Source organism: Daphnia pulicaria, chromosome 6 (assembly GCF_021234035.1).
Source record: "Daphnia pulicaria isolate SC F1-1A chromosome 6, SC_F0-13Bv2, whole genome shotgun sequence".
Lineage (NCBI taxonomy): Eukaryota > Metazoa > Arthropoda > Branchiopoda > Diplostraca > Daphniidae > Daphnia > Daphnia pulicaria.
This window is the reverse complement of record NC_060918.1, coordinates 12820655-12845939: the sequence shown is the minus strand read 5'-3', so window position 1 is coordinate 12845939 and position 25285 is coordinate 12820655. Positions and strand designations below refer to the sequence as shown.

At 44.6% G+C, this 25285-nt stretch overlaps 1 protein-coding gene across 5 annotated transcripts in view; it reads right to left on the bottom strand.

Annotated features, from left to right (window-relative positions):
* The window catches only part of LOC124344086 (potassium voltage-gated channel subfamily H member 6-like), a 92895-nt gene that overhangs the window by 14229 nt on the left and 53381 nt on the right, over window positions 1-25285 (bottom strand). For 3 of the 5 annotated variants that reach the window (XM_046797512.1, XM_046797513.1, XM_046797514.1), the window contains exons 3-9: window positions 22074-22223; window positions 20472-20682; window positions 19272-19576; window positions 18743-19194; window positions 18565-18679; window positions 18340-18503; window positions 17360-17401 (exon numbers count right to left, since the gene is read on the bottom strand). In XM_046797512.1, the coding sequence (XP_046653468.1) occupies window positions 17360-17401; window positions 18340-18503; window positions 18565-18679; window positions 18743-19194; window positions 19272-19576; window positions 20472-20682; window positions 22074-22223 (1439 nt within the window). Of the gene's footprint in view, window positions 1-17359; window positions 17402-18339; window positions 18504-18564; window positions 18680-18742; window positions 19195-19271; window positions 19577-20471; window positions 20683-20980; window positions 21074-22073; window positions 22224-22573; window positions 22756-25285 lie in introns of those variants that run through there. The other 2 variants (XM_046797515.1, XM_046797516.1) reach the window with 2 other exon arrangements.

Here is a 25285-nt window from a genome sequence, read left to right as displayed (position 1 = left end):
GAGTAGTTGACTACTAACCGTCTCAAACTCGGGACAGGGGCGTGGTCTTAATGAGGTGCCTCGTAATGACCGGACACGGGGAGAGAGACGCTCGTAAGGGTGAACAGTAGGTGAAACTGGAGAGCGGAAGAGTAAAGAGTGGGTGAAGGGTTTAGTGAGCTTGCCAGGCGAAAAACGCCAACAACACGACAGGGAATTGCAGCACTATATGTGTGCCACTATGTCTAGTCAAAAGCAAAGTAACTAACGTAGCGGCATGATGGCTTCACAATGGAGATGGCCTTCCATGATCCTTCCGGCCCGCCCTGTTGGCGGAATGCGTATAGTTCGGAGTATATGGATCTGAGTCGTTTGCCCATTGGCGGTGTTGTTCGGCATTGCTTGGCGCATCTTTTCGTTTGGCCACACAAGACTATATACAGGCCTTACCAACCCACCTCCACCCACCCACCCCTCCCCGACAAAGGCTCACTGCTGTGTCTTTCTTTTACTTTTTTGTTCCACCAACTATGTCATAGTCCATAGAAAAGTAGGACAACAACCGAAACAAAAACAAGGGAAATACAGGGCCTCGGCAAGCAAAAATAATTAGCCAATGGATTGTGAAGCTTCAGGACTGCAGTTCGGTGAGTCTTCTCCTATTCGTGACATAGTTCACATAGATAAACCTCCGCTCCTTTGCTTTGTGTGTGTGCTGATGCATTATTTAAAGTACAACGATCAACTATTCGTCGTATAAACATGATTTTTCTATCTCATTTCGCGATACCCAAAAACTCGGTCGCAATGGTCCCGGACAACAGGCCCATCCGCTATTATCCAATCTCTGCTAGAGAAATGACTGTTTGATTTTACCCGGGCCCGGGCTGTCTCTATCCCAGCCCAGATTTACACAACACAAAAGCTATTTATTCTTGGTCTCTGTGATGTCGTCTGTGATTTTCTATTTGATTGCCTGGAACACAAAGCGTTGCCGCTCCGGTTGCCGATTTTCATTCCTTGTTGAAATCGTGACGTGAGCGTATGATGATGGGACTCATCATGCGAAAAAGTTATAGCCTACGCGTTTCAGTTAATACAAGGTCGGTTGGCATACGGGGGGGAAAGACCATCCAACGGGACCGAATGATTGACGGCGACGGACCAAAGTATCGTCCGCACGGACCACTGCATTCAGTGGAATTAGCTCAAATAACCCGTCAGGCCGGGCGAGAAAGTGCGCAAGCGTGCGTCTTTATAACCATCAAACGATCGCCCCCTAATTGAATTACGACGCAGGACAAATATCGAACGTGGTCACCGTGTCGTAAGCGTAACCAGCTTTCGTCCACAAAATGAAAACAGTGGCGGAAACTGAATCCAGGGACCAGGACAAAGGCGCAATATACCCTGGATCTGTAAGGCACAGTAAAAGGTTGTACTCTTATTGACACTTTTACGGCGCCAAGGCGATCTGCCGGATGACGGCGGGCAAAGAAAGCAAACAGAGCGGATCCGGCATCTCGGCCAGCAAACACAAAGAAACACATCCCCTAGGCTACTTTTGAAAACGGCAGTGATAGGGGAGAAAAAAAAAAAAAAAAAAAAAAAAAAATGGACCAACCAAAAGGAGAATGGTGATTGTTCCCAAAAAGAAAAGATATGTCTTCTTTTATTGCATTTGTCATAGTACCAAGATCTAATATTTTTCTTTGGCTAAATTTATGTTATTTACAGTGTGATTTTCCCCTAAACTACCCGAAAGTCGGGCGTTTTGCATTTTGGATATGTAGCTACTACAAAACGAAATGAAATGAACAAAACAAAAAGAGATTCTAGTAAACACACGCAGGTCTAGTATTACCGAGAGGACTAGAAAAAAGATTGGATTTTTGTTTGTTATCATCAACGAGATTTGAGATTGTCTCTCCCGTCAAGAAGGACCGTCACGCACAACCTCTCTCTTGACTGACGAAGTCAAGACTCTAAATAAGACAAAATTCTAAACATAAAAAGACCGAAATAGAGATTGAAATCAGATGCTGCCGTAGGAGGAGTGATGCAGAACGAAGAAGAGAATGACCCAAAATCATATAAGAAGGAACGTGCAGGGACGGTGAAACGGTCCCAACACGATGCCTTGGTGGTACTCGATTAGTTCAATCTCATTTCCTCTTCAATTTAACTCGCAAAGATGAGTCCGTGATATATTTCCATTGAAAGTGCACGTTTCTCACTTGCAATCTCTACACGAACCAAATACGCACGCGCGTTCGATAGAAACGCGCAAGCATTCCGATCAAGAAGAATCCGGAGGCTTGATACGGTCGAAAAGGTTGTGGCACGCTTAGACTATATATGCGGAATGCCTGGCTGTCTGGGCGGAGAATGTTTTGAAGCCTTTGATGATTCGTCTAGAATATGACACAGCGCTCGTTTCCCGCACACGTCTGGTCGTTCACTCTACCCGACCATTCTTTTGATTTATTTACGCTGGCAGTCACAACGTCAGATCCGCTCCCTTCTCTCGCAAACAGTCAAATAATCCAAATGGGAAAGAAAATAAATAAGAATGATAGATAGTGAAAGGGTGGAGAGAGAGAGAGGGGAGAAGCACGATGAAAGACGGTACTACTAGAACGGACGGGTAGGAATTGGATGGAAACCGGACGATTCAATCGGCCAACGAGTTTTGCCTCACTAGTCCAACTTTGGCAACATTTTATATAGCCGACCAAGAGAGACACAATGGGCCTTGTCAGACAACCTTTATAGCCGCTCTGAAGGGGTGCATGATGATGAAAGAGTTGACAATGGACTACATCATCAAAATAAGAAAGAATAACTATCCGGGCCGTCTCTCTCTCGCTGTCTGTCGTCAAAACGGGGAATAGGGAACGCAATTGAATAGGTGAGTCAGAGCTCTTGCCAGAAATAGTTGAGTGGTTCGAGTTCTACGGCACAAGTGTCAACTTTCCTTGATTTCAATTGTCAAACGGGCAACCTCTTATCGCATTGTACGCGCCATTCAAACTTCGACAGACTGCACACAACTTAAGAGGGATGCAGATCAAAGCAAACACTCGAAAACGGGGCCTTTGGCATGCAGATTCTTCGATGAATATTTAGTTCATGTTTACTAAATGACAATATACTCGTATAATATTGTGATTTAGTCATTTCTTTACATTTAAATCCTATGCAATAATCTCTAGAGGTGGAACACGAATCAAAAAAAGAAAAAAGCGCGACACACCTTTCTATGATATTACGTCACCTATTAGGGCGAAACGGTACCACGCCGTGGACAAAGGTAGATGGCAGCTAGAAGAATAATTTGACAAATTCTTTTTCAGAGTTTGAAAAAAAAAAAAGTTCAGCACATTCCGATTTGTTTGGTTATTGTGTCGATAAATATCGATAAATATACAGACCAACCTAAGCTTGCGGCAAGCTAGTATCTATCTATTCCGCAAGAAAGAAGATGACAGTTTCATCACCGGATTCCGCTCGTTAAAGATGTGTAGGAATATGAATAGCGGAAACGAATGCCACGGAATAAAAACAAGCCCGTTGGCATCAGATTCCGTCTTCGTCACTCTAGTGCATCTCCGGCTTTCGTCATCCAGTAGAAAAAAGTCAATAAAAACGCAATAAAAAAAAAGTCGCGCAACATCTCTTCGTCAACGATGAGCGACGAAGTTTTTACTCTCGACTAGGCAGAACTAAAACACTGATAATACCATCAAATAAAGAATGAACAAGACGAAATGGCAACATTATTTCCTATCCGTTCGGTAACCTCGGATACAGCCACAACGGCAGTCTGACCTATAACCAGCCGTCAAGTCGTCATGGCAAACAACTGAGCTTTTTTTCCCCCCATCATCTCCAGTGACGCAAAGATCGATGGCTTCCTCATTCTTCTTTTTCTCAGGAACTAAAAGGTATAATGGCCACGTGGAGAGAAAAAAATGAAATAAAAACAACGAAAGAAAAAAACGGGGGGAAAAAATCATGACGACTGCAACATATTACACTAATCATCAACGAATCAATTCAACATAAAACCATCCACATCTTTTCAGTATTACCGGAAAAAACAGCTGTCGTTCTGCTAAAATTTGTAAGTGTGCCAGGAAACATCGTCAGATGGCACACGGGTTTCTTCGTTGACAACTCAAAGAATCTATCGCCTCTGCTCATTAAGTCTTGTTCGACACCACTCCACTCCGGAGATTGTCGAACTGATTACAAAGGCAATTTGAGAAAAGGAAGGAGAGAAAATAGAGAGGAGCTGGTGTGATACTGCAGTCGATGATACTATCGAGTGTCGGAGTCGTAAAACTTGACGGTCACATCCACAAATGCCGCACACAGCAAAGCCAATCTGCCCTTCGCCTACTCGTCCTTTTATCTCTGGCAGTAACAATGTTTCCGAGGAGAAAAGAAAGAGTGAAGCGAGTCAGTCAGTCAGCCAATCACTCAGCCAGTCGGTACAGTAGTAAATAAATAAGGAGACGACTGGGTTGGGAGTAGTTGTGATGTCGTTTTCAAACAATCACCAAAACCAAAATGTCTTCCCAACCAAGAGAGTCATTCCAACCATTCTTGCACCCCATCACTTTCTGGGTCTTTTAAGGTCCTTGTTTGGCTTGAAAGTCATTCTTGGATGACATGCTGCATTAGAGTTGTCCTCAATTCCCTACTCGATTGCAAGATTCTCCTTGTTTTACGTTATTATGTAAAGCATTTACAGGATTTCAGAAATGCAACCACTCACCACCAGATCGTTACGTCTACAGAACGAGAGAATTTTGCGATTTATCGTGAAAATTCGTTCATCTAAAAAAAAAAGAAGCAAGAAGACGGAGGCTATAGGAAGAACTACAACCGCTTCGTCTTCCATAATTCAATTGCATTTCTTCCGACTGTTGTAGTCAGAAGTCGGACATTCTTTTGTCGTCCCGGCGACAATGTCCAGGAAAGGGCGATAATGGCTCAACCAAAGCGTCCAACTGCAATTCTTCAAAACGTCGTTCTATTTTCCTGATATTTAGGCTCACGAATGGCTGAAGCCATTCAGAAACACCAAGACGAAGATAAAGCACACGAGGAGCAACAAGAAACACGGAGCCCTATGTCATGTCAGGATGAAGAATGGGGAGACAGAAATGATGGCCAGAAGCACTCTCCTGGTAAAGTTGCTCCTCCCTAACTTGTTACTGGCGTTACTTGGCCCATCTATTTGGATGGGTACGACTCACCTCCTTTCCGATTATCTTAATGGTCGGCGGAACGGTGGAAGCCGCCGTTGGAGCCATTGTGCCGCCGGTCGCCGATATGGACGAAGACGTTGTCATTAGCGCGCCTGAAGGTCCAGTCGACAACGAGCCTGCAGCTCTTTCACCGCCGCCACTGCCACCAGCTCCTCCAGTCGACTGTAGCGGGTGCATCTCCGACTCGAGTCGCACCGAGTCGTTGTCAAAACTGATCTTGAATTGTGACCAGCGATGCGTCGGATAGCGGTACTCCTTATTGCGTCGAACCACTGGCTGACTTTTGCTCCTTGTCGGCGTGCTCTCATCACTTCCATCATCCGACTCCTTTTTGTGTTGTTGTGGTTGTAACCAAGGGTGACGAAGAATTGGCGAAAAGAAACCGAACCGCAATTGCAATCGCATCAATCAAATAACAATCAGTGGCGTGTTTTGTCATCGCGAGGCTACTCTCGTCTGGAACTCAAGTGGCCTTTCAGTCCACCAAGTGAAATGAGATTGGCATCACAGATATCTTAGACACTAAATCCTTACGATATATTTTGTCTTACAAAAAAGATAATAAAAAAAAGAAACAAAGGACCGACGACAATCGATCCGAAATTCATTCTCTTTTCTCTCTTTTTCTCGTTTGATCTGTTTTTCCCGTGCCGATTTTCTCTCGCCGTCTGTTCACGCGGAACAGACACAGGCAAAAGAAGAAAACAAAAAACCCAACTCCTTAAAAAAGGCGTAAGCGAATAAGCCAGGAGCGAGTGGAATCGACAAGCGTGCAAAGCAAGGCAAAGGCAGGACACAGCACACCGTGAGCAGCCGTAAAGGCTTAACATTCCTGATTCAAGATAACTTTTTTCGACCAACCGGCGAGGGGTGGTGAGAGTCCAAATCGAAGGAGGGTTGCATGCAGGGCACAGCGTCTTTTTTTTTCTCTCCCCCCCCCCCCCCCCGATCCCACAGAAGTCCAGCAGTCGTTCGACCATCAATTACTTTTCGACTCGCCCCCACCACGCATTTTTCCCTCCCGTTCTCCCTTCTCCAGCTGATCTTTCCCCCTAGCTCCCCTTTCTTCCTATATGGATGCAAGGGCTAGTATATTAGCAAGATTCGGGCACGCTCTACCTCCATCTGTCACGGAAGACGTATAGGCTTAACGCCCTTCTCACCGGGCAGTCTGCGCACTGACTCCTCGATAACACCAGCATAAACAAGTAATTGGCTCGAGGATCTAGGCTACTCTCTCTTTCAAACCGTCTTCCTGCTGCGACGGATAATGCGGCTCGAGACGGCTCCCGATAAATGACTTTGACACCGTCAACTTTAATTCCTCCTCCCACTAGACTTTTGTACGTACGAAACAACAATGTTGTAACAATCTTTCATTGCCTCCATCCTGATCATTACGGGAGCCTAAGACGGAGTGAGCGGCCGTTCGAGGGATAGTATAGGACTAAGAATGTTTTAACGGGCAACAAAGCATTGGCCGCCAGAGCAAACGGGCACGAGAGAAAGAGAGAAAATAAGAAAGAAAGCAATAGACCTTAAAACCTTGTCTCATCGATTTTCGTTAGTCCCGGAAAGAAAAGTCTTAAAAAAATAAAAAAATAAATAAATAAATAAAGAGTGGACGAAATTGATGACATCCTAAAGTACAGGCGCTACAAAGCCATAAGATTATTACAATTGATTAAACTTTAATCGAAAAAGACAATCCTTATTGGTTTGAAAAACTTGCCCCCGGACACTAAATGATTAGAACGCCATTGAGAGTAACCTCTAATTTCTTAGACTTGTGTCTAACTCAATCTGATACCTTGCCGGATGTGACGACGCCATTGAGATTCTCTTTACTGACCGAGAGGCTCTCCTGACGAAGGATGTCTCGATAGCGCCGGCCTTCGAAGGAGCGGATAGGAGACAGCGTTGACGTTTGCGGCGGTGTGTTTACCACCGTCGACGTCGTCGGCCTGGTGGCTTTTTGCTGACCCGTCGGATGCTGGATGAACCTCTGCTTGATGGACGTGGAGGAGCCATCTTGGCGGCCCGACCCACCATCCCCACCCAACTCGTCGTGTCCATTGTTGTTGTTCATCTTCGTTCAGTCAGCATATCGTTTAGCGTTCCTCCTCAATTGCCCCTATGTTCCACTCCACTCAACTCAGCTAGGATTCACTTTCCAGCAGACAAAATCGGACAGTTTTGACATTCCGGAAAAAGGGATTTGTCTTGGCCACCACTTTGGACCAAGGAGAAGCTCGCACAGATCGCACAGGCTGTTGTGATCAAAACGTTGGCTCCAATCCCCTCAACTCGGCTGGCGGTGCAGCAGGTATCACGCATTCAGTCAGATTCAAATGAACAACGACGTTGAGCCAATCTTAATCTAGACGCCACGCGTTGCACACCGACGTCAACGACCTACGAACTTGGCCTTTTCCGGCTGACACGCCTTCAGTCCTCAGTGCCTTGTTAACGCTGTGCGTCCTTTTCATTGATGCGACCTGAATCTGCCTCTTCTTCAATAAGGATGTAGGGTCAAACGAATCGAAACAAATAGACCCAAAAGATCAACCCCATCAAGGGCACAATGTAATCGATTAACGGCGGTATATAGTCTATAGTGCGCGCTGATGTTGGTTGCGATGTTGAGCGAGCTGCCGTCTAGTCGGAGGTGGTACCCACTCACGAGTCGCCATTCACACATGCCCGGACATGACGAACGTCGATTGGACGCAAGTAGCCAAGAGGAACAAGAAGATCATCAGCATCAATGCCAAGCGAGAGAAAAAAAAAATAGTCCAATCCAAATCAAATGTTTTTCTTCTTCACCGTGAACTCTCTCTCCTATTCACGGTGCAAGAGCAGCAGGCAGCGCCAGTAGACGCCAGACCTCAGCTCATGTCTATTTCCTGTCGTTCCATTTGCTGTCAATCTGACTCGGCTGATGCCTATCTATCTTCATCCATTTCCATTCAATCGATGGATGTTATCAGTGGGATACGTCGTTTCTATTCAGATAAAGGGGCAAGAACAGGCGGCAGTGAGGAAGAAAAAAACTTTCTCGGAATATAAACAAAAAAATACGCTTGACGATTAATGGAAACGCCACAATGGGAGATCACCGTGTGTCGGTTCGTGACGAGGCATCAAATACGAATGGCGGAGGAAGGAAAATGCCAGAAAGCAATTCGGTGTACGGCGACGGGAGACGCCGACAAATAAACAAAAAACAAATAAATAAACACAACGATGCGAATGTTCCGATGCGTATAGGGTGCGAGTTCCGAGACCCAACTCTTGTGATAAATGTTCAGGATTGGCGTTACGTATCGCTCACTCGTTTTCAGCTTTTCTTGCGTTCTCAGCTAGCTTCGATCCGAGGAAATGGGAAAGAAAAGAACCGGCGAATAGAGTTGAGCACAATACACTTTTTCCCCCCCACTCTCACACAAGATAAGAGGCTGACTGGGTCGGAGAAGGAGGGAAACTTTGTCGTCTATGTTGATTTTCGTGGCTTCGTCGTCCCTGCTTTCTGTTAGGTCGACCCTACGGGAATAGCTTCAACAGCCACCATCACGGCAAAGATGGGGAGACGGCACGAGAGTTTGAGACACGACCGAGAACGCCAGCGGGTAGTGAAAGAATGGTACATCAATATTGACCATTCACCCTTCGCCTCATCATGAATAGCTACTTCCTTTTGGTTTTCGTGAAACCAGCTGCCTGTCGCCTTTGTTGAACGAACGCTATACGCTATTAAGTTCTGTAGAGCTGTGGTAAACAACGGGATCGTCGCTAAGCGCCGAATCATGCAACTATTCAAGAACAACACGTTGGCAAATTTGCACAGGAAGAGAGGCGTAGCACGTAAGTAATTCCCACTGTTGCGCAACAAACTAAAAATCACAAGGGAGGCGTGAATACACCTGAACTGGAGACTTTTTACAGGAACGCAAGCAACACACAGCCCGGGTGATTTGGGTGTTCCATGAACGCGTTCACACAACGTCGAGTTTAGATTCAAACTGCCAGTCGTGTCACAAGTTCAGATCGTTTTTCCTTTTCTCCCCCTTTTTCCCGATGGGTGGGTGGTTGCTCCTCTTTCTCTACTTGCACGTTTCATCTCGAGTCTCCCTCTCTAGACTGGAGGAGACCATTGGCTCCACCAGTTTTGAAGCGCATGCTCCCTATATCAAAGTTCTCGAGCTCCTAACCGCAAACTCACCGAGTCCGGTGGCTTGGCATGTTCCAACATGGAGTGCATAGTTGTCGAAAGTACAGAGCGAAAGTAACCGGAGCAAAGGTTGGAGAGTGCACAGGGTGGAGAACGGAAGACCAGCAACAGGATCGGCATTGCCAACATCAGAGAGAGCGAGAAAAGAATGGAGAGAGGGGAAGAAATACAAAAAAAAAAAAAGTGTCCAGTTCGCTCCCGAACTTCCCCTTCGTCTAATCATTCACTTCTTCTCTCTTTTCCTGCGCGCGTCAACCCGAAAAAAGAGCGCGGCATACAAATTGAGGGGGGAAGTTGGGAGGTCGCTTAGCAACGAACCGAACATACATATTAAGATCCCCTTCATTCGTTTCCACCGTAATTACCGCGCACTACATCAACAAAGCTCATTCGAAAACGATGTCGTCATCGGCAACCAAAGCTTCCTTCTCTTCACCGGAAAATGTGTTAATGATAACTCAGTAAGCGAATCAAGATCAGCTGGTTAAAAAGAGAAATACATCAAAAGAAACGAAATTCAATTACTAGAGAGTACAAGAATCATCGAATTTCAATACGATCCACCCATTTAAAAAAAAAGCGAGTTTGAATATTTCATTGAGGGGAACTTTATAAGGGGGAAGGAAATCTAAATGTTGTGGTTATAGAATCTCATATCTTTGATTCAGGTCACGCTCGCCAAGCATTCGACATAGACCAAAGTCTACCATGCCCCCTCAAAAGTGGGGTATGGAGCTTCAGATCGATGCAATCGATTGGCAAAGCCAGTCTGCCGTGTTCCATCCTTTATCACCATCATCATGTGAAATTGCGAAAAACAAGGCCACATGAAGTGATGATAATGATGACAAGTGGGGCATTCGACATTACTCGAAACAGCAGAGTTATTCGAGTTGATGGGACAGCTACAGGGCTAGTTTACTGGCTGTCCGCCATGTTTAGAAGATGAGCGCAAATATCGTCATTTTCCCTCCTCTAACATAATAATTGCCGCTAATTTGTTTACATGATAATTATCTGAAAAAAGGTGACGTTTTTTACGAGGATACGGAAAATCATTGACGTGTAGGCGCCTGCTTCTCGATCTAAAGTCGCCACCGCCGTCCTCATTTCGCCCTGTTCCCCCTTTGTTGTGTAAAATCAGAATTCCCAGTAACTCTTCTCCTCGTCTGATGATGTTCAGCCTCTTCTGTTGACAGATTCCGTGAACTTGGCTATTTCAATTCCTCCTCCAAAAACTGGATTTTCCCCTCTGTGATATTGTCACTGCTCCACGTACGACGGAGCGGGACTTTTAGAAAACGATCAATAGGTCATCAGTGCGCACGGCTGAAAACCGGGTAGAAAAAGACACGGGGGAGTTGGGTCGGGAGGTGGGTTAGGGGAAAAGTCGAGGAAGGTGGATACACTGTAGCCTACACACAGAATATGTGCGTCTGACTGTCTGGGGGTGCGTGCGGCAGGCACATCACTACTCTCCTTTCCTGTATAGACGAGCGCCATCGCTGCCAGCACTGCAAGGGGAGCTAACCGAGATCGGAGCAGGCCACCACCACCCTCCTATCGATGCGCTTCGTCTAAAGGAGATGTCTAAGTCCCAAAGATGAATCAAAGTAGATGGTGGAACCCGAACGCGCGGGGTGTTCCAACTAATCGAATATACGGCGCGGTAACTGGGTCCAGACAAATTGGCACGGGGAGAGAAAGGTAACAAGGAAATGTACGGTGGTATAGCCCCAATTCAATAATAATGTCTGTGCAGTTCACAAAGGACATGTCCTAAGTCCAAATGACAATTGTCGAGAAGATGAAACTTGCCAGGAAGCCATAGAATTGGCCGCTACAATCGCTGTGCAGCCCAGCACATAATTTTCCATCTGTTGTGTCACAGCTTTTATCAAACAAGGGCAACACAATCTAAAAGGTTGCTGCGGAAGAAAGAAAAAATAACACAAACAAACTGATGGGAATAAATGGGCGAATTTCGCAGACCGAGCGTGTTTCCTATTCCCTTCTACATTGCCTTTACATGCAGATGAGTTGTTCCTGTCAAAAAGTCAAGAAGGAAACAGGGAGGGGGGAGAGACACGGGGAGGGAGGGAGTCAGGACGGCATAGGAGCAATCTTATTGATCAGTTGGGGATTCGGTGAGGGAGAAACGATGGATGTTTAAGGACAGCACAGGATAGAGGAGAGAGAGGGTGAAGAAAACGAGTGTGAGAGAGAGAGACAGAGAAAAGGAGAACAGCGTCTCCGGCGGCAGAGAAACAGATTACAAAAAGAGAAAGAGGAGGGCGAAGCAATGTGCAGCCGAGCGCATTTCTCCTCTATTGTAGGATTTCGGGTGATTTCAATCAAGGATCTCTCTCATCTCTCTCTCTTTCCCTTTCTCTTTGCTTCGCTATTGCACGGAGCAGGAGGATCACTTTATTTTTCCCTTTCAGTTGTGCTCGCGTGCCAATTGGCGGGTTCGGATGCAAGAGCTCGATCGACAATTTCAGTACCCCGAGAGAGAGAGAGACTCTTGAGTTGTCAACAATAATATTATACGACGGCAAATTGCAACTTGTTGCACGAGCAAACAAGACGCTTCGACAACATCGAAAAAGAAACTTTGAAATACGGAGATACAAAACAAATCAGCCAAGCTGGCGAAAACAAACAAACACACTCGGCTTCGTTCATTCCACTACAGTTATAGCTGCTGCAGTCACAAAAGCTTTCTTTCCCATTTACCCCATTTCAACTTGGTTCATTGTTTCTTTTATCTTTCCTGTGCTAGAGCCGTAGTGGTGGTGTCGTTGGCCTCCCCCCGACTGACGTATATTTTTCATCGACCCAACTACTTTATTCTTATGTCTAGCTTGAAGCACACTTGTGTCATTGCCGTCTGTCTCGTCGCTCTATCCTATTGGAGAGTGCTCTGCTCTGCGCCTCATCGATTCCCAGCGCATGATAAAAAGAAGTATAGATTTGGCATAAATCACATACACATAATATTAAGGGCCCATAAATAAACTCGGAGATTCGAATAGAAAAGGAAACCTGGGCTATTTTGTACCGATGACGCAATCCGGACGAGAACGACGGCACGATAGTATGCAAGAACCACCCCAATCCAACTTTTCTCCTACATTGATCCACACTGAAAGAAATTGTGGGTTATCGGCTACGCATGCCGAAGCACGGTCGACTGCAGATTGAATGTTGCGAAGTCTACGTCAGTCGTGACGCAATTACAAATCGTTTGGAATATACAAATAGCAGTCAAATCGTTCGTGAACGGAACGTGTGGCCTAGAATGCCGCCTTGCGTCACCCAAGTGGTGTGAAGAATTTTCAAAATGAAACGGCTTCGCTTTATTTTTGACCCGTCAACTTATATCTATATGTAGATTTTTTTTACCCAAGTCCGGGAACGCGAGAGTTAAAAATTTTTTCGAAGAACCTGTGATCGGCTCTCAAAAGATGGCAGTGTAAACGAGGGGGTTGATTCAAATGCTGCATTGCATCCAAGAGCCGGGTCAAAAAGAACAACAAACAGACGACAATAACAACGGCACACTTGGGAATAGGAAGAAAAGTATTCGGCGACCGGTATCAATAAAGCCGCCGGGAATGAATAAGTTATCAAGGAAAAAAGAAAAGAAAGTGAACTTGCAGTGTAGGACTTCGTTTGACCAAAAGATGGTACCAGAAGGTCAACAACATAAATAACCTGGAAACCCTGCAATGCAGGATTGAAACAGGCATTTCCCCCCTCTTCCATCTACTACAGCCCTGACAATCATTTGCGTTTCTATGACAACAAGGAATACCGCATTTCCATTAAATGCCGAAGCACACTGAGATAAAAAGAAATGAGAGCGGCGTCGACGCCGTACTTTTCAGCGTTCCATCAAAAGCGCAAGACGCGTCTCAAATCGACGAAAAAGAAACAAAGACAAAAGGAAAAAAGCTTGTGAATACAAGAATCTTTAAATAGCAGCTGAAATTAATTTGCGTGTGTGTGTGACTAAGTCAACAGTCAATAAAGCGACGACTTTGATCGGCGGCTCTGGCCATTTTCAGGGAAATGTTTCAACGTGAAACCTTCCACGAAATCGAAATCAAATTGTTTTTTTTTGTTTTTTTTCTTTTATATATTTCTGCCTACACGAGGCTAACACGCCCCATCATTTCCTTATCGGTTTTCTTCTTATTTTCCAAGACCATCGACGCCCGATGCATGAAGCCAACTAACTCAATCCCCATAAAGCGAAACAGAAAAAAAAATGGGAAGGCAATCATAACACATGGAACAAGGAGAAGAAAGGAAACAAAGCAAATTCGACCTCAATAAGATGACGTTCGTTCTCTTCCCTTTCGTTATAAAAAGGACAAACAAACAAAAATTCGAGCGAAAAGAGTTTCCTTGTTATTTGCGCAACTCGATATTGCACCATAATGACACGTAAATAAAAAAGGGGTAAAACGACAGACGATCGCCAGACAAACTTAAACTTGAAACCCAAAATTCGGAGCTCGGCAAGATATCGATCGCCAGTGAAACAAAACTTCGTGGTCGTACATGTAAAAAGAAAACCCGGAAAATTCCCGAAACTCTCCGACATATAATAAGGGGAAGAAAGAATAAATTGGTGAATGTGATTCTAGGACATGATCCACGTTACACGATTTACGCAAAAACACTGACCAGCTACCGGTTCACGTACCAACAACGTAAGAAGGGAGGGCGAATAAGGAAGAGGAAAATTGGTTGCGTAACTTCTTTAGTCGATTTTTAGCGTGTGTGTAAGTCTTCCTTTGTTGATCCTACCTGATCTTTGTGACTGCCCGTTATAGAGGCACTTAATAAACTTGGGCCGGATTTGTTGGAGCTGCGACGGCGGTGGTGATGTGTCGGAGACGAGACTGGGTCAATCTCTGTGGTTAGATTCGTCAACACGGCGGTCTTGTTGTTGTTGTGCCGGACAAGATCGTCGGTTGGTGTACCGGTCCCTAACATATCCGTTAGTGGATGATGTTGAACGTCGTTGACAATTGTGGCGGCTATCGCTGTCGCCATTGTGCCGCAAACGACACCATCTCTACCACTAGCACCACTCGCACTACCAAACTGTCCGTGATGGGCGGTCACCATCAAAATGGACGAGGCATTAGATCCGCTGCTTGTCGGCATCTTGGCGACGCACTTCTGCAGTAAGTCGAATCACTTACTCGACACACCATTGAGACTTACTCCCAACCAGCTTGCCCATCTCGCGCGATCTAACACAACCAACGACTAGTCGGTCAAATTCACTTGACGTTGTTCGAGCCCAGCGGGACACGATACGAGAGAGTGCAGTGCCAGCACGCACTGTTGCAATGTCAGCAGCCAACACGAACATGGGCGTAGTTTATTTAAAAAAAAAAAAAAAAAATCAAAATCAAAATGGATTAATAGAGAGAGAAAAAAGAAATTTCCGACTACACGGACCAAGTCGAACTGGTAGACTCGGACGGCACAACATATTTCTTTAAGCGACGTACCGGCAAGTCACAGAACCGAATCGTGCTCCCCTCCCCTTACCTCCCTCAGCTTACAAAGAAAGGAGCTATAACTGCAGTCTCACCATGTCCCCACCTTTTCGCTCCTTACCGATCCATTCAACCACCACCGCCACCCACAACCCATCAATATGCCTCATAGACAAACTTTATATTTCTTCCAACGCCCGCCAGGACTCGTATAAAGGCGCTACGAATAAATAAGCACGTGAGAGAACACCACAACCAAAAAACACACGAGCAGCGATGGACGGCGAAAGTCGAAATTCATCCAACGCACTAGATGAGTGGCCGACTGAGGGGTAAACAAAAAAGCTGAAAAGAAGATTGCTGAGAAAGTTGGCCCTCAGATAGCCGATGGAAGACGGGAGGAACGTGATAAAGTAGTTTGCTTAGCGGACGGACGCGTGTGGTCGTGAAAGAGGCAGCCAAAAGACACATCAAAATTTGTAAATTCTATTTCGGAAATAGAACGGACCCACAGCGGTAATAGGCGGAGACTCGTCCACATTCGTCGACGTCGAAGCTGCCACCGCAGCCGCTGACAGTTCGAGGGGCGGTAGTCTAGTAATCCGCCGAACTGCGCGAAAGAAGAGCTCGGCGGAAGACGGAGAGAAAAATGATTAAAAGAAAAAACAGATGCGAACAACAAGAACCAAAAAGCCAACGCTGGGAATGCTACGAAGAAACGAACTGCAGTACATTTGGCGCAACGTCTATTCGTCGATCCATCATTCACTCATCCGGTGGCTAATGCGAATCCAAATCCGGATGAACGGATTCAGCCGCACAGACTATAGGGAGTCGGGGAGCAAGAAAAGAACGTGACGGCGATGAAACGGATAAGAGTCAAACAAAGACAAACAGGGTGAGCGAAAATAACGGAACGAGCACTTTTCATCATTGGTAAAAGCCCCTTGGCCTTCTCTGAAACAAATGCTTCCTTACTCTTAAAAAAGACAAGTAGACAGAAAGGGAAAGGAAGACGAGGCCGATTATCTGGTTGAATCGCTTAGCGACATTTGTCATCAGACTACCGAGTTTCATTGTCAGCATCGCATCGGAACCTGGCGATTTTCAATAATCAAAAGATACAACCTAATGATACAGTACGTGGGAGAAGAGCACAACAAGGGACGTATTGGAGCAAAGACTTGTGCGTTCCAGTTTAACCTACTCAGGGTGGCCTTGATGCCAAGTTCCTCCGCCTACGTTCGTTTCCAGGAAAAAAAAACAGAACGCGTGAGGATACGGGAAAAAGAGAGACGCAAAGAAAAATGAAGCAAGTAGCAACTACCAAGAAAAAGCTAATGATAAGAGGGGAGTTTGACGACTCCCTCATTTCCTTCGCCATTCCCTTTGACTCGAGCTTCTCTCATCGCTCACTCTATCCCCTCCCATTCCGGAACTACCTAAGGGAACACGCGCAGGGCTTTGGGTAGCGTGACTGCAACCCGCTGAGCATTGCAACATCGCGGAATTGGACAAATGAGGTGAGGTATCGTTATCGCAAACAACATTTTCATCATCGGCTAATTCGTTTGGAAATCTCAAGTCAGATTCAATCACAAGAGCTTGAAAGATCAAACAGAAAAGGAAAGAGACTTCTTCAAAAAATGATTTGACTACAGTGGTTCACAGACTCGTGACGACAGAGATTGGTGGCTAGCACGCGATCGCGTCACAGTTATAATTAGAGCAGTCTGATTAGTGAAGTGTCAAGAAAAGTTCTGGTGAATAAAACTTTTAAAAAGGTATGAAAAAGGTGAAAACTCTTCATTTTTCCCTCACGTTACCAGGAGTCTGCATTCCTATACGGTACCATTCAAACTATTCATTCGGTTCAATGCAACGTCAGCATCAACGTGGTTCGTTCTCCATGAACCCAGTTACTTTTAAGACCGAGATGACGACGGAATCGAAACGATCAATTTTTAACCAAAACAAAAACAAAACAAAAAAACAAAAACAAAGAGAACTTCATAAACTCATAAATACAGTAGGAATTCCAGATCAATCTCCCCACTGATTGCATATCGAATATAATAAGAGTAGTTCTTGATTATGGTGAAAAGATACACCATGCGACCCGGTAAAGCGCAAAAACGGTGGAGTCGTAATAAAAAGGGAAAGTGAAAAAAGCGGAAAATATTTACACTATAGGCCTACACTATTTATAGTACAGTGCCGAACTATGAAACGAAATACGGACGAAAAAAAATAATCCGATGTTGATTCGAGTAGCAATCAGAACGACGGTTGAATAAAAGAAGAATCAAGAAAAATTCCCCAAAAAAGGATAAGCAAAATTCACTTACTTGAGCAACTTTTTCTCCCATCTTCTGAGGATGGATGGCATTCTGAAAAGGAGAAAATCTTTGAGAGAGTGCACAGGCAAAAATAAATCAAATAAAACAAATCTAGACCCACAGACCCAAAACAAAATAAATTAAATTAATAAATAATGTAGAAAAACGCAACCCCCGACGCAAAGAAAAAAATATATATATACTGTTTCAAGATGTATGCTGATCTAATGTACCTCGACCATCCCGACAGCTCAGTGTTGTCTTATGTAAATCTTTAATTTTCACGTTTTATTTTTTTTGCAACTTTATTTTGTCTTTTCTTCCTTTGTTCTTTACTTCAGTTATTCTTTTGATTCTGGATGAAGTTGTTGAGGGGAAATGTAAGACGTTTGGGAACAGAAAAGGATAGGAAGCGGGAAAATCAAAATTTTCAAATAGAATTGGAAATTAAAAGGTGTTAAAGTAAGGCTCGTTAAATTCTCATGAATAATCCATGCAATGAAACGCATCAAATGGAAGGGAAAAAAGCTTGCCAAAAATTTTTTATTTTACAAAGATGAAAGAGTAAAAGATTTTGTGTTTCGATATGAGGATGCAGATGCAAAAGAAAAGGACGAGGTAGAAGATTTAGTAGTACTAACAAAAAGAGTAGGATTGGTATTGGTATGTGTGAGAGCGCATAAGTGATAGCGCATGTCTAAGAGCCAGCAAAATAGAGCAGCAGAGCCATCTAGCCTACCAAGCTGCGAATTTATTTTTGAAAGATAAAACTAAATATATTTTTGAAAAAAAAACTGTTTGTACACTGTATGCAGCCGGCAAAGAATGCCAAAGCTGCTTTCGTCTGACATTACGTAATAAATATTATTTATTTTCCTGATAATAATTAAGACCAAAGAATCAACCAATCTACTCGAATAACGTACGTACGCGCGAGTCCTACGGCAAGACGAATGAGGATTTTTTCCCCTATTTTTCGTTAAATGTACCTTGATTTTAGCGGCTTCAACCGCGGTGGTGGCAACACTAAGCGATGGCGATTTGCGTTCACCACCCCTTTGTGTATTTCGATCGGCCAGTAAAGTTCTGTAGCGTGTCAGATCGGAATCTGAACTTGCATTCGGAACGCTCTTGCTTATCTGAGATCGCGAAGCTGCAAAATGAATACAAATTAATTCGGTTTCTTCTCTAACTGGTTTTGCGTCAATTCTTACTGTTGATTGAACTGAGACCGTGAAACGGCCAAGGGCTAGTCACTTCGGAAATCCTGTGCCGACTCAGAGCGTCCAGGGACGAGGTTGGCCGCAGTGATATGGCGTTGCTTTGATGCTGAAATAAAAAATAAAAACTCAAATGATGAACGTAAAAAATGGTCAATAATTTATTTCATACCTGGTCTTTTGCTGAACGATCGCTTGCATTCGTCAAATGATATTTTTTGGCCAGGTATCCAGGAACTCCGCCATCCGTTCGACTAGATTTGCGCTGCAGCTGCAATAAGGCGGCTTTACTGCCGTTCCAGCTACTTCTTGGCGTAAAGGCGCGTCCTAGAGAGGTGAGTGAGACCCTTGGCAGGCTGTTACGGCACTGCTGATCACCCGGATGTCTCGGCACCGGTTGAGCTGGTGAATAGCCTCTTTTGCTCTCGTTGGTATAAAACAGATGCCGTTGGCTGTGCGGTGACAGGTCGACGCTATTTGAATGTTCCGCTGCTCCTGAACCCGTCGGACGGTTCTCTCCTTCCAAGCCGTTCATGTCACGATCGCTAGATGGCCTCGTTGGTGACCCATCCGGTATGATTTGAATAAGAGGTGCGTTGAGCCGGGACGTAATCAACACCGATTCTAAGCACGTAGTCCTTTTATTAAGTTTCTGAGCCCATCATTGATCCGTATAATAAACAACATCAAAAGTATATTACCGTCCAAAGAGATGGAACCTCGTTGACGGCTGAATCGCCGTCGGTGGTGGAGCGCCAAGCATTGCTGACCGTCCATCATGGATGCATCGAATTCCAGCGGCTGAAGGACGCACAAGTCCAGTTCCGGAGAATTGACTTCTTCGTCCTCCTGGACTGCCGCAGTATTCTGATTAACCGGATACCTTCTTTTGCCTTTATTCTGTTCCTCTTCCGTTTCATCACGTCCGGATCGGCGCTGCTTCAGAGTGATGGCAGGAAGGATTTTCTCGTTGACTTCGCACACCGTTGATAACAAGACATCCGAACTATCTCCCGGAACAAAAAATAAAAAATAAAACAAAACAAAAACAAACAAAAAGAGTCAAGATTGAGATTGAAGTGTTTCAACACAATACTACATCATTAAAACAAGAGGCAGCGCTTTATTCAGCGACATCCAGCTTATTCCGGCTCCCTCTTTTCCGTTTCTCCAGCTCTCTCCCTCGCCATTTCTTTGTCTGGAATGTTTTAATGCTCCTCATTTGACGAACTTTTTTCTATTTCCTTCTGACGTTCATTTCTAACTTGGGAAGTGCACACGGTACACAAAGCCATAAAGTGCCTAAATATAGTACCGAATTCTCAAATGGTTCGTGTGTGTGTGTGTGTGTGTGGCCCGGATGAAAAGTCAGACATGAGTTTAGAAGATTGTACCTATAGGAGTCTTTTCTTTTTTCCCCTCTCCCTCTAACTCTCCTGTTCTCCATTGCATTTGTTGTTATGGGAATCTATATAGCGGCGAGACCAAAGTCCTTCGGTTTAAAAATACGATAAGTTTTACGGTTCGTCGTAAAACTTTCGTTTCGGTTACTTCCCTGCCCTCGTTCAACCTGCTCTGTTCTACTCTCTCTCTCTCTCTCTCTCTCTCTCTCTCTCTGGTTTTTGCTGCTTGTTTACTAATATCATGGCGTCCTCGATTTGCGCTGCTGGATCAATTAAGTTTCCCTTCCAGTCCCCGTCCTCCATATATTGATAATCTCCAAAGACTCCCACAATAGTTTTCCGCTTGTTGTCTCAGGTCCCAATCGTGCCGTTGCTTGTTTACGTTCATTTAGTTTTAGTCTTCGCTTCGTGCCAAAAACCATTCACGAGAGAGCGGAAACCGGAATTGGAGAATGTCATTTCGTTGTCAAGGTGAACATTACGTAAAAGGAACATTACGAGAAAGGGTTCTCTTCTTCCTCTTTTGGGCTCTCCAACTTGGAGCTGGAGACAAGCCGGCCTTCAGGATCCTGAGTAGACGAAGCTGACGAACAGGCACTGTCGTCGATCGGCGGACTCGAGAGCCCCGATGAGGACTGCTGGTTGCGACGACTGCGACGCATCGACGTCATCCGGAACGACTGTCGGAACGATTGCCGTGCTCGATCGACTGTACAAAATCAGACGGATACAAAAAATAAAATAAAATAAAATAAAAACATAAAGAATGTCAGAAAAGACGAATACAATAAAGGGGAAAAGAGGAGAAAGACAATTGAGAAAAAGGGAAAAGTTGGGGAGGAATAGATTAGAAGAAAATCAAATCGGCAATATGTTTCCTGTTTCCCCTCTACATCCATCCATCTGTTCTTTTGTTATAATATTGCTTGATACGATTCAGTCTAAGCGTCTTGCCTCCGCCTCCCTACCGATAGATACGATATCGGATCAAAACTGCTAACTCTTACTTGGCGGATTGTAAAGTTGCACGATTGCACGATCTGATGATCGAAATTACTTGCCTCCCAGGGCACGAAACAAAAAAGGTTTTCGACCCTATTGTGGAGAATGATTTTTTTGTTCGGCGAGTAAAGTATCATCTACTAGACATTCGTCGATACACACAACAGCAGCCAAAAAAAAAGGGGGGGGGGATCGATACGAAAATTTCTTTTACATCCGGTTAGCATTCAATGTCGTCGCCATCCCCTATAACCGGTGTTGTCTGTTGTGTCGAGTCGTGTTATCACGTCCCCCATTCCCTATCGTCTTTTCAGTTTTCCGGTGCTGATGTTGCCCATCTCTATCGGGCAGGCGCAATAACAGGTCTCTGCGGCTGCAACTGCTATTATATAGCGGCTGTTGTGACAAAATCAAATCCGAGGATGTCCGCAGTCTTCTCGAGGATAACTAACGTAACAGCGTCCCCCATATTTTACGGCTCTTCATCTGTTTTCTTCCTTTTCCCTTCGGGCTCACTTTTGTTGTTGTCGTCATCGTCATCATCTTCTTTTGTAATGGTCTTTCTTGCCCATACAACATTGCATTGTCCTTCCGACATATTCAGTCTTACGCAGCACATATATATGTGTACTCTGTCTTTTTCCAAGACAGAGCCCACCCATTCTCTCACTCACGCATCATTGAATAGTCCGGGACTCTGTCTGCTGATTTATAGAAGCACACAGCGGATTACACCAAAGAAACGAGGAAGCATCTTTCTCTCAGTTCTGCCGTACGTACATAGTCCAACGACGAACGAAAAGCGCCCCAGTTGGTATTCGTTTCGGAATCGGCAATCTCTCTAAAAAGTGAGGGGTTTCTATATAATTCTTAAGCCATGCATGGTAGTGTTCCAATATCTTGGGCGCTGTATCCTTTTCCTCGTTAAAAAAAAAAATGAATATAAAGGTTTAGAATGCCCTTATGATGAGACAGGAAGACGATTTAAATGGCGATAAAAAAAAAACATTAAACCGCACGTGGGTACAATGTAGAAAAGTGCGAAAAAATAAGCCAAGGACAAAAGCAAGGTTGAAAGAAGATAGAATATGCAATTACATTTGCTGAAGCGAACCGTCGTCGAATGCTCGGCACTGTTAGGTGCATCCGGCAAGGCGTCGCAGTCTTCGAAGTTAAGGATGTACATGCAGACTTCACCCGCCTCGTTTTTGATTGGTGCGATGACTTGGCTGCACATGAACTTGGTGCCTACACAAAAATCACAAGAAGAAAGAAGGACAAACAAGAAGGAGAACAAAGTTATTGGATTTCTTGTTATACATATAGATTGTTAATCAAACACAAGGTCTCCATGTATCCATTCAAATTTGATATTCACATTATTACTGTGTACCCAAAATACACTACAATAGATCAATCAGGACTGGATAGCAATCGGTCAGATGAAAAAACTCATTTTGGTGTGGTAAAGAGAAAAAATGGATATGATGATGGCAAGGAGTTTTTTTTTGGCGATCTCAATTGTGATGTGGGACTAACATGTGTTTCTTTGCCAACAAGAGACAAATATCATAAACCCTTTAACCGATTTTTGTTACCTCGAAAGCCATAATTGAATTGAGGCAGTCCCACAAGTCGAAGAAAACAAACGCCAACACGTGGCACACGTCAAATCCACACCAAGAGTTTTCACATTTTAGAAGAATGTCAACCACTCTGGTTATTGTTTGTTACTTTTACAGAAATAGTATCACAGTTATCAAGTGGAAATCTAGATATTTGAATGGAACAATTCAACACTTTTTTGTAGTTTGAGAAATCGAACAAACGATCTAGAACACGGACGAGCGAGAAACAATGTGGCATGTCGTCGTGTCGTCTGCTCTTCATTCTTTAAAGCTTGTTATATTTCTGATCGCCATCTGCCTATCATGAAACCAAAAACGACGTGATAGTTTCTTCACGCTTCCGTGAGGAACTCTTGAATTGAGTTACCAATCCAAAATAAACAATCAACCAGCTATACTCACACACCCTTTTTATTTTTTTTTATCGCACAAGGATATTTGCTCTTCTTGTCTTTATGCTGGTAAATACCTATTTTCCTTATACGTATGTGTCACTGATTTTTTCAAGACGCGTATTTTCGCAAAAGAAAGGAAAAACGGGGAAAAAATGTATTTAAAAGATTCTTACTGACAGAATATCTGAAAAAAAAATCAATTAATAAACGAGAATTGAAAAAGGGCCTAGAGCCGATTTCCGAATAAGTAAATTGATATCGTTCGCCGTTCGGTACGATCGGCTTTTCATGTTGACAAGACTTGAAGCCGTTGTATAACAGCAAGAGGTTTACCTGCGAGGGACCACTGTGAGCCCCCGTGACATCCATTTCGATGCAATTAAAATGACTAAACGAAAGTAGAGAAAAGATGCGTGAGAAGGAAGGCCTGAGACTTTTGAAATGTAATCTCCCCAATCATCTTCACAGTTGTGCTCTATTTGCATAATCAAAAATAGGCCTGAAAATGACGTTCTCAATCAGACCGTGACATTCGAATGTAAAGTCGTGCCCCGCACCAGTACCTCGTTAGGTAAAACGCAACTGCTCCCTCCTAGTTTTGCATATAATCATCCTAGAGTGTCTCATGTAGTCGAAAGCTATTGGCTGCAAGGGAGTGGGCTGGTCGTCGTCACTGCCACTTCTTTGATGTACATCGAGTTGAAGCGCAATAACAACACAGCAGCTGGCGCTACTGCTACCGAGCGCTGGAATTACGGACGTGTCGCCGCACTCTGTCGGGACAATAACAAACACATCCGACAGCGGAAGGAGCCTTACGCCCGTTGTGTGTATTGCTGCCTCGATCGTTCACAAGCCACAGTATAGCAATCAATGGATCTCTCGAGAGCCAGGATCTTTTTATTTTTCTTAGTATACTATTGGGGTTTTTTATTCTGAATATGCAATGCCACACAATCGACAGCGGCGCCGTCACTTCTGGCTCCTACAAAGAAGTCAAGATATTGGGCGAGAGACAAGAAGAGGCGGAAAGTGGGCTGTTTTCCTATTAATTTCTTTGGCTGGGCTTATACTGCTACATTGAAAAAGGTACACAACAACTCAGACAGAGTCGCTGCTGTCATCTGAAAAACACGACGACAAAAATTCCAGGAGGCCATGAAGAAGAAAAAGAAAATCAAACAAAAAATCGATGGCGTTGTGTGAGCATCTGAGTTCATCGGGAAGAGTGCTGGGACGTGACATGTGTTACACACTTGCAAGCCGAGCACATTAGGAAGATTGCTGCCGGGAATCGTCGCCGGCAATGTTATTTGCTCTATTTTTTTTCAAGTCCATTAGCCCATTGCTCTTTCTCTTATATTCTGCGCGGTTCTGGCGATGGGACTGATGGTCGCCTTATTGTCGTATGACAAATAAAACGGAATTTCTATAAATACCGAGCCCACGGAACGATGTTTGTGCAACACATTGTGGCTGACTGCTGTGGCCGTCTGTGTGTTTCTTGGCAGGTGAGATATGCTTCTCGCCCCCTACACACATGCGACTACTATACTACACCACTCGGTGAGCAAAGTTGGGCCACTGAGGGGCAGGGGAAGGGAAAACCCAACAGGTTCACCAAGTTCGGTGGAAGTAGAGAGTTTGGCGTGGACCGCCGATTCCGCTCTCTCATTCCAGTCCGCTCGACAGCCCAGCAAAGTCTGAAGGGGGGCATGAAACATACATCAAACGACCGAGTCCATTAGTGTCAGCATCGGCTAACGAAAAGCTAACAAGTCCAAAAAGAGTTGTAATGATCGGGCCACTCCTCTCTCTCTCAAAAGACGACTGTGGCAAGATCTAGCCCCAGAAAGAGCCCAAAGTCATCCATTGCTGGACAAGATCTGTATATCGTCATTATTTTTGATGATGAAAGCGTCGACTGGCGAGGGGAATAGAGTCAAGGAATAGAAATGAGGGAGTCACGGGGGGAGGGTATATAGTGGGACGACGGTTGACGAATGAGCCAAACGACCCATTCATCATGAGCCGATTGGTTGAACACTGGGCTCCTAGACGGGCTCCTGCACGGTTGTCGAATGCATTTTCCTCCTTGGCCTCCTCCGTGAGTGCAAGGCGAACGGACGTGGAAAGGAGCGGAATGCAGGAGTCGCACATTGTTATCCTGGCCGAGCGAGAAATGAGGTGGGAAGAAGAAGGAAGAAGAAGAAGCTGAGCAAAAGAGGAAGATATAAGACTCGGAGAGAGAGGGAGGGAGAGAGAGACAAGTGAAAGAAGAAGAAGG